Source organism: Emydura macquarii, unplaced genomic scaffold, assembly GCF_026122565.2.
Source record: "Emydura macquarii macquarii isolate MOO-44397 ecotype Brisbane River unplaced genomic scaffold, CSIRO-AGI_Emac_v2 contig_470, whole genome shotgun sequence".
In the NCBI taxonomy this organism is placed as follows: Eukaryota; Metazoa; Chordata; order Testudines; family Chelidae; genus Emydura; species Emydura macquarii.
In genome coordinates, this window is record NW_027130607.1 from 129,328 (window position 1) to 139,291 (window position 9,964).

The window sequence follows — 9,964 nt, forward strand, 5'->3', positions numbered from 1 at the left end:
AATGGGTGGAGGTAGGTTTAGAAGAGGACATAACATCCTAAGTACTCCTCTAAGTGCCTAAATCCCAGAATAAGGCCCCAATGGAATTCTCTAAACCCCTGATCAGCTGCCCCCAAACTCTGTAGGTGCCGAGGCCAAAATGTTTGCAGTAAAAGTTCCCTAGGTGCCTACATTTCTGCTTCTGGATATGGGCACTGCAATCTCAAGCCAGACGTCCCAACATGTATCCTCCAGAGCAATGCATGAACCATGGGAAGATAGATGTTCCTCTGCCTATCTCCGCTGCAGTGTCCTAGCTCACCTACCAGTTTGGGTCCCACAAACCAGCTCTCCCAAAAAGGTGGGGACTTCCTTAGTCTCTCCAGTTGGAGCGGTTCCACTCTGGCTGAAAAATGGAACAGTCATTGGGCCAGAAAGAAAGAGAGAAAACATAAAAATGAATAAGAACAGCCACAGTGGGTCAGACCAATGGTCCATCTAGCCCAGTCTCCTTTCTTCCAAGACTGGCCAGTACCAGATGCTTCAGAGAGAATGAACAGAACAGGACATTTTGAGTGATCCACCCCCTGTCATCCAGTCCTAGCTCCTGGCAATCAAAGGCTTAGGGACACCCAGAGCATGGTGCTGTGTCCTTGACCATTGAGGCTAATAGCCATTGACAGACCTGTCCTCTGTGATATTAGCTAACTCTGTCTTGAACCAAGTGATATTTTTCACCTTCACTACATCCCCAGGAAACAAGCTCAAAGGCTGACTGTGAGTGGTGTGAAAAAGTGCATCCATGTCTTTGTTTTAACCCTACTGCCTATGAATTTCATCAGGTGACCCCTGGTTTTTGCATTTTGTGGTTGGGTGAATGCCTGTAGGGTCTGGTGGTTGGTTCACTTCCCTGGGCGATGAGAACCCGGAGTTCCAGACCGCCTTCTTCAATGACTTTTTTGTTATTTATCTTGCCTCTCTTAGAGATTGAAAATCCTTTTTACTGTAAATCTTTTGTTTTACTGCTGAAAGTTAACAATTCTGTGGGTTAAGAAGGCTATCAGGGTTACTGTATTTGCCACTGGTCACTTAAGGAAAGAAGAACAGGTGTTCAACCAATTGGGGCCCACCGGGTAAGCACGGATGATGCACGGAGTGCTGGAACCAGGGGTCTGGGCTAAGATCCAGACACCAGAGCAGACGCACTCGGAGAGGGGTGACAGAAGTGCAGCTCACCCTGCAACTATGATAACTTGGTGCCCTTGTGAGTGTCAGGGACAGTTTATGGCCCCCCACTTGGGACTGAGCCATGCGGGAGAGCAGCTCAGGGATTTGTACCGGAAAAGGTCGCTCTTCAGTGCTTTTGTGGTCTTCCTTCACCTGGCCCAACATCCATTGACCTGAGTGGGGCAGTTAGGCCAGCACTGAGCCGTTTGTAAAATAGACGTTAGGCAGTAAATGTTCCCCATGGTATTTTGTTCGACCTTTTCATCCAGAAAAGGCCTGGACTTTTCAAAGAAGGCTGAGACAGTGAGGATCCTAACTACTGTTGATTTCAACGGGACTTCAGCATCTAACTTTGTTAAATGCCTTTGAAAATCCCAGCCAGGTTTTCTATAAATTCCTTTATCAGAATAAGCAATCCCACAGCCTAAAACACCCTCCTGTTAAGGAAGTTCTTTTTGGTTTTTCTGTTGGTGTGTTCAGCTCACTTTTTCTCACATTCAGCCTAAACTTGCTTTTTCCCAGCTAACTCACCTTGACTACTTCCCCTCCCCTACACAACGGACACAGTATCAGGGCTCCACAAGCGGAGTGCCCCAGGGGTCGGTCCTGGGGCCGGTTTTGTTCAACATCTTCATTAATGATCTGGAGGATGGGGTAGATTGCACCCTAAGCAAGTTTGCGGATGACACTAAGCTGGGGAGAGTGGTAGATACCCTGGAAGGTAGGAATAGAATACAGAATGACCTAAACAAACTGGGGGATTGGGCCAAAAGAAATCTAATGTGGTTCAAGAAAGAAAAGTGCAGAGTCCTCCACTTAGGAAGGAAGAATCCCATGCACAGCTATAGACTGGGGACCGATGAGCTAGGCAGCAGCTCTGCAGAAAAGGACCTGGGGGTAACAGTGGATAAAAAGCTGGATATGAGTCAGCAGTGTGCCCTGGTTGTCAAGAAGGCTAATGGCATATTGGGCTGCATTAGGAGGGGCATTGCCAGCAGGTCACGGGAAGTGATTATTCTCCTCTATTCGGCATTGGTGAGGCCACGTTTAGAATATTGTGTCCATTTTTGGGCCCCCCACTACAAAAAGGATGCGGACAAGTTGGAGAGAGTCCAGCGGAGGGCAACAAAAATGATGAGGGGGCTGGAGCACAGGACTTATGAGTAGAGGCTGAGGGAACTGGGCTTGTTTAGTCTGCAAAAGAGAAGAATGAGGGGGGATTTGATAGCACCCTTTAACTACCTGAAAGGGGGTTCCAGGGAGGATGGGGCTAGGCTGTTCTCGGTGGTGGCAGATGACAGAACAAGGAGCAATGGTCTCAAGTTGTGGGGGGAGGTCTAGGTTGGACATTAGGAAAAAGTTTTTCACTAGGCGGGTGGTGAAGCACTGGAATGGGTTACCTAGGGAGGTGGTGGAATCTCCATCTTTAGAGGTTTTTAAGGTGCAGCTTGACAACGCCCTGACTGGGATGATTTAGACTCATAGACTCATAAACATAAGGTGAGAACGGACAACTATGATCATCTAGTCTGATCTCCTGCACAATATAGGCCATAGAACGTCACCCATCCACTCCTGTAATAGACCCCTACCCAAAGACTGAGGTACTGAAATCCTCAAATAATGATTTAACAACTTCAAGGTACAGAGAATCCACCAGCAAGTTACCCGTGCCCCATGCTGCAAAGGAAGGCGAAACCCTGTGGGGAAATTCCTTCCCGACCCCAAATACAGCAATCAGCCAAACCCTGAACATGTGGGTAAGACTCACCAGACAGACACCCTGGAAAGAAATATCAGTAGTAACTCATCACCCTCCCCACCTAACATCCCTTCATAGGCCATTGGGCCGTTGTCCAGGAAACCAATTTCCAAAGAGTCACAAACCCAGACGAGGGAGACTGAGCAAAGAGAACTTGGAGTGGAAGAGAGGTGCACAGCTGTGCACATTGACTCTAAAAGCGGCTGTAACTTCTGATGGACAATGGGAAAGCTGCATTGACCTGCAGGCCCTGGGCACTGGATGGCTGCAGAGGGAGAAGGAGGGAGAGCAGGTGGCTGTAGTGTTTAGTAATTGAGAACTGTATCAGCTCAACACACATACATTTAAAGAGCCAATGGGGATTAATTGTAAAGCATTATCTTGTGGCTAAGACAAAGGAGTGGGACACAGAAGATCTGGCTTCATGTACATGTTCTGTGCAAGATTCCCTATTTGACCTTGAGTAACTCACTGAATTGCTTTGTGCCTCAGTTTACCCATCTGTTAAACGGGGATCATTAAATCCTTTGTCTCTCTCATCCATTAAATGTGTATCCATTTCAGACAGTGACAGTCTCTTACTATGTGTCCGCACAACACCCAGCAGAAAGGGGCCCACATCTGAGTTCCAGTCTGTAGGTCTGACCATAATACCAATGATAAGAATCAGAGGTGACCCAGGGTAAGGGCAGGAGGGCTCAGGTGGCGGTGCAGATTTCTGCCAGGGTTTGCTGGCCAGGCCCCCTCCCTATTCAGTGACTGCTGGAGCAGGCTGCAAGCTGCAGCCACAGGGAGACGGAGAGAGAACAGTTTGCTGTGGGAGCTGCTACCCAGCACAGTGATAAGGGCCCCCTTGGGCATTCATTAGAACACCTGCATTTTAATTAACCCCAAAGGCATTTGCACGTCATGGTATGTTATGACTGAGCTGGGATAATCTGTCTACAGAGACTAATTATAACTTCTCCCTTCTGCCACTTCAGTCCGGCTCCCAAATAAGATGCCCACCACAAGAATAGCAAGAAATGACAGCGATGAAAAGAATTGCAAAGGGCCTTACTGACACTGCTCTGCTATGGCAGCAGCAAACGGATCCATGAGCTCAGTGTTGACAAACCCCTAACACAGCCCTGCTTCCCTGGCTCTGTCACACCCTCTGTATGTGGGGTCTATGGACTGGTTTAAGTTACAGGCTATGCCAGCGATGTAGCTAATCACTGCTAAGCCTTTAGCATCGAGGCACAGTCGAGGTGCAAGACGAGCCTTACCTGGATAGTGAAGGAGTAGCTTTATTAAGTTAAATGAACCTTAATCCTCCAAAGATCCTTTCCCCACGAACACTGGTTGTGCAAAGGGCTGGGTAAGAGAACATGCCCGAGACCCAGAAAGACGTGGAGTGATGTGAAAAGAGAAGGGATGGTGTTGGGGGTAATGCTCAGACTGGAATCCTACACCGCTGGGTCAGATTCCCGGCTCTTCCACACACTCCTTTTGTGACCTCAGACAATTCAATCAATCTGAGATTTTCAAGAAAGCCAATAGGAGTGAGAAGCCCAATGCCCACTGCACTAGAATGAGTTTTGGGAGCCTGGTTCCATTGAAAATCTCATCCTCAAATGCTCTGTGCCTCAGTTCCCCCTTGTAAAATGGGGCCGATAAACCTTCTTACGTTTGTGAACCCTCAAAGGCAGGGACTGTCTCACGTTGTGTCTGAGCAGCACCCAGAACATTAGGGCCATGATCTTCCTGGAGTTGCTAGGGACCACAATACTGCCAGTCTACACTGAATAGCAAAAGGTGATCCCAAGTGGTGGACAGGCCATACGCTGTCCATCTGCACAGCGCTGACTTTCACCCTCACAGATAACCACACAATTGCATGACTACATCCATGTGCACAAAGAGACAGAAGGGGGCACAGCAGCAATGGCTTATACAAACCAAGGAGAAAGCTCTGTTGGCCACAGACATCACTAGCTCAACACCTGGCCCAGTTTCCTCCTATTTCAAGTGCCTGGCTGGAATTCACTGTCTTGTGTTACACGGCGGGAGAGACTAGATGATAAGTAACATCCCATGTCCCCTCATCATTTGTGGGTTAGATTCTCAGCTGGTGTAAATCTGCATAGCTCCTTTGAGTCCAATGGAGTTAGTCCTGATTTACACCAGCAGGGTGAGTGACAGAGAGGAATCAGCCCCATTGAACCCAGTGGAGTTACTCAGGATTCAGATCATGCCGTGTGAGAGGAGAATCTGCAGCCTGGTGGAAATGAGGATCCAGCCCTTTCAGGTTAATACTGCTACCCTTATTTATGCCAGCTGAGCAGCTTGTCCTGGGGGTCTGTGAGTATCCTCTAAAATGATGCAAAATCTCAGTTAATTGGTGACTCTGCTGAGGTCTCAGACCAGGAGCCTGGAGGGGATTCAGAGACCGGGTCCCAAAGGGATCTTGGGTGATTTAAAGACCATGGACAGCCTAAAGGCTGTGGGAAGCTGTGAAAAAGCTCTGGGGCTCTGACGCAGCCTGTGGCGATAGCTGTGGACATCCCTGGCTACCTTCGGAGACGATGAGGTCTGCCAGCTGGATAACAAAAGCGCAGACCCGGCACCTCTGCTGTGTGATGTGCTGTTTTGGGTAAGAAATCTGGACGCTTCTACACAGGGTCACGGCCAGGGGGAAGAGGAAAAATTCCATTCAGCTGGATCGTCCCCTCCCAATGCAGCCAGGGTAAGACAACTGGTTTGGTAAAGATTTCCTCTCTGTGCCTCAGTCTCTTCCTGTCTTGAAATCTGTCAGTCTCCACCTACTCATTTTCTTTAGAGAAATATTTTCTTTAGAGAAAAATCCGTCCATCCATCTGTCCCTGCTCTCTGCAATACCCGTCTGCCTGTCTCTCTCTTGTGCATGTGTATCATTTATCTCCCTGTCTCCGTTAATCTCTGTGTGGCTATGTACACACCACAGCTTAGCTCGGTATAAATTACGTTGTTCAGGGGGTTGAATAAGCCAGCGTAAGTTACACCGACCTAAGCGCTGGTGTGGAGAACTCTGTGTGGATGGGAGAGCTTCTCCCACTGACATAGCCACTGCTGCTCGCGGGGGCTGGAGTATTTAACATGACAGTAGAGCTCTGTCCCATCTGCTTAGCCTGTCTGTACTAGCCGTGCTACAGCGACGCTGCTGTAAGCTCTGTAGTGTAGCCAGCATGTGATAAACCCAACATGACAGCTTCTGCCTTTCAATAGGGCCTCTCATGCATGGGAAATCTCCCTGAGAAAATGAAAATAGACACTTCATTTTTGTCCTTCAAATCTGACCTTAAAAATCCCCTGTTGTGATATTCACAGAACGCAGCCTGCTGATCATGGCTGAGCAGATGACACACTGTTGCTATTCCTCCTTCGTTCATTTTCCCTTTTTCTCTAACCCCCATAAAAACCCTCAAACAATTCATATCATTAACAAAGCTGGGACGATTCTTCACCAGATTCATTTGTTTGTATGTTGAATCCGCACCCTCTCCTTTAACACAAACACAGAGCAGCACCTACACTGATAAAAATAAATCCCTGCCAAAATAAAGTACTCCACTGCACACCCAATAATCCCTGTGCAGAAGGATGAGAGAAAGAACAAATAACATATGACAAACGTTGGTCACATCACCTAATCCACAAGTGGAAGGCTTTAGGATGCTGTAGTGATAAACTCGGGGTAAAAGCCTGTATAGAATAGAATTGAAGAAATTAGAACAGGAGAGGAGAGAAGAGATGAAACTGGAATCGAGTAGAATAGAATAGGACATCCCCTTTGTCTGTTCGTCTTTGGATGGTAAGATTTTTAAGGCAGACATTTTCTCTTTCTGAGTTCTGCACTGCACAGTGAGAACCTGATCCCAACAGGCATGAGAATGATGTAAATATAAACTTCTATGACTGAAAGTGAGTAGTGGGGTGACATGCAGTAAAGCGGTGGCAGAAGGAAGGAAGGGTGAGCATTGCAGCAATAGGATGATATATCCTTTTGTTTCTGTAACTCATGGGCATTATTTCTCTCCCTTACCACAGGAATGATTCCCACATGGGGTTGGTCAACCGCACAGTGGTGACTCATTTCATACTCTTAGGAATTCCCAACACTGATGACATTCAGACCATCCTCTTCGTCGTCTTCTTAGCTTTTTACCTCTGCACCCTGCTGGGCAACCTGCTCATCTTATCAGCCATCCTCAGTGACTCCCGCCTGCACACCCCCATGTACTTCTTCCTCTGCAATCTCGCCGTGCTGGACCTTGGAGAAGCCTCCATCACCACCCCCAAGTTGCTGGCCATCCTCTGTGGTCAGAGCAGAGTCATCTCGCTGGGAGGGTGCATGTCCCAGGTCTTCTTCTACCAGTTCCTAGGCTGCACCGGGGAACTGCTCTGCACCGTCATGGCCTTTGACAGGTATGTGGCCATCTGCCACCCGCTGCGCTACCCGATCATCATGAACTGGAGGGTGTGCGCCATCCTGGCTGCTGGCACCTGGGTCACCAGCTCCTTTCACGCCACCATTCTCACCAGCCTGACCTTCACGCTGCCCTACTGCGGGCCCAATGTGGTGGACTATTACTTCTGTGACATCTTCCCTGTGGCCAAACTGGCCTGCGCGGACACATACGTCATCGAGACCGTGGGCTTCTACAATAATGGCCTGCTGCCCATGACCTGCTTCCTCCTCATACTCATGTCCTACATCCGCATCATCTACTCCATCCTGAAAATGAACTCAGCCGAAGGGCGACGCAATGCAGCCTCCACTTGCACCTCACATCTGACGGTGGTGACGCTGTACTTTGGGCCCTGCATCGTGGTCTACATGGAGCCACGGCTGAGCAAAGTGGTGGCGACCGCTCTGCAGATCGATGTGGTAACTCCCATGCTGAACCCGGTCATCTACACACTGAGGAACAAGGACGTGAAACGGGCTCTGAGGAAACTGAGAGGGGGTCAGATGACTGCACGTTGATGTGCTGCATCTGCAGAAGTAACAAAAATCTCGGCCTAAACACCAGGATCCATTTGAAAATCCCACTATGTGCCTATCTGCACCTTTGAAAAACTGGCCGTTGGGAGCCTACATCCCACTGAATGTCAGTGAGAACTGGGCTCCTTAATGGCTTTTGGAAATGAGATTTACTCTCCTAAGTAGGCCAGATGGTTACTTATCTCAAGTGCCTGTACACAAATGCAAGAAGCCTGGGAAACAAGCAGGAAGAACTGGAAGTCCTGGCACAGTCAAGAAACTACGACATGATTGGAATAACTGAGACTTGGTGGAATAACTCTCACGATTGAAGCACTGTCATGGATGGGTATAAACTGTTCAGGAAGGACAGGCAGGGGCGAAAGGGGGGAGGAGTTGCACTGTATGTAAGAGAGCACTATGACTGCTCTGAGCTCCAGTATGAAACTGGAGATAAGTCAGTTGAGTGTCTCTGGGTTAAGCTTAGAAGCAAGAACAATAAGCGTGATGTCGTGGTGGGTGTCTGTTACAGACCACCAGACCAGGAGGATGAGGTAGATGAGGCTTTCTTTACTCAACTAGGGAAAGTTTCCAGTTCACAGGACCTGATTCTCATGGGAGACTTCATTCACCCTGACATCTGCTGGAAGAGCAATACAGCAGAGCACAAACAATCCAGGAAGTTTTTGGAGAGTGTCGCTGACAATTTCCTGGTGCAAGTGCTGGAGCAACCAACTAGGGGCCGAGCTTCTCTTGATCTCCTGCTCAAAAACAGGGAAGATTTGGTAGGGGAAGTAGAAGTGGGTGGCAACCTAGGCAGCAGTGACCATGAGATGGTCGAGTTCAGGATCCTGACGAAAGGGAGAAAGGAGAACAGCAGGATACAGACCATGGACTTCAGGAAAGCGGACTTTGACTCCCTCAGGGAACTGATGGGCACGATTCCCTGGGAGGCTAATATGAGGGGGAAAAGAACCCAAGAGAGCTGGCTGTATTTTAAAGAGACCTTATTGAGGGCACAGGAGCAAACCACCCCGATGTGCAGAAAGAATAGCAAATATGGTAGGCATCCAGCTTGGCTTAACAATGATGTCCTTGGCGAACTTAAATGCAAAAAAGAAGCTTACAAGAAGTGGAAGCTTGGTCAGATGACTAGGGAGGAGTATATAAACACTGCTCGAACGTGCAGGAATGAAATCAGGAAGGCCAAAGCACCATTGGAGTTGCAGCTAGCAAGGGATGTGAAGGGGAACAAGAAGGGTTTCTACAGGCATGTTGCCAACAAGAGGAAGATTCGGGAAAGTGTGGGCCCCTTAGAGAATGAGGGAGGCGACCTAGTGACGGAGGATGTGGAGAAAGCTGAGGTACTCAATGCCTTTTTTGCCTCTGTCTTCACAGACAAGATCAGCTCCCAAACTGCTGTACTGGATGGCACAGAATGGGAAGGAGGCGAACATCCCGCAGTGCTGAAGGAAAGGGTTCAAGACTATTTAGAAGGATTGGACATTCACAAGTCCATGGGGCCAGATGCAATGCACCCGAGGGTGCTGAGGGAGTTGGCTGAGGTGATTTCAGAGCCATTGGCTATTCTCTTTGAAAGCTCGTGGCAACAGGGGGAGGTCCCTGAGGACTGGAAAAAAGCAAATCTAGTGCCCATCTTCAAAAAAGGGAGGAAAGAGGATCCAGGGAACTACAGACCGGTCAGCCTCATCACAATCCCTGGAAAAATCATGGAGCAGGTCCTTAAGGAATCCATTTTAAGGCACTTGGAAGAGAGGAAGGTGATCAGGAACAGTCAACACGGATTCACCAAGGGAAAGTCATGTCTGACCAACCTGATTGCTTTCTATGATGAGGTGACTGGCTCTGTGGATGTAGGGAAGGCGGTGGATGTGATATACCTTGACTTTAGCAAAGCTTTTGATACTGTCTCTCACAGTATTCTTATCAGCAAGTTAAAGAAGTATGGGTTGGATGAATGGACTATAAAA

The 9,964-nt window shown here is 48.5% G+C and overlaps 1 protein-coding gene across 1 annotated transcript; it reads left to right on the forward strand.

The window, feature by feature from the left end:
• Window positions 1-7,049: 7,049 nt before the first annotated feature.
• On the forward strand, window positions 7,050-7,976 carry LOC137146715 (putative olfactory receptor 10D4). Its single transcript, XM_067538200.1, has one exon. It carries the CDS (start codon window positions 7,050-7,052, stop codon window positions 7,974-7,976), a length of 927 nt encoding a protein of 308 aa, XP_067394301.1.
• The last annotated feature ends 1,988 nt before the right edge of the window (window positions 7,977-9,964 follow it).

Bases quoted from the DNA above. Each gene is read 5' to 3' on its own strand.
- LOC137146715 (XM_067538200.1), top strand. From the start codon at position 7,050: ATGGGGTTGGTCAACCGCACAGTGGTGACTCATTTCATACTCTTAGGA.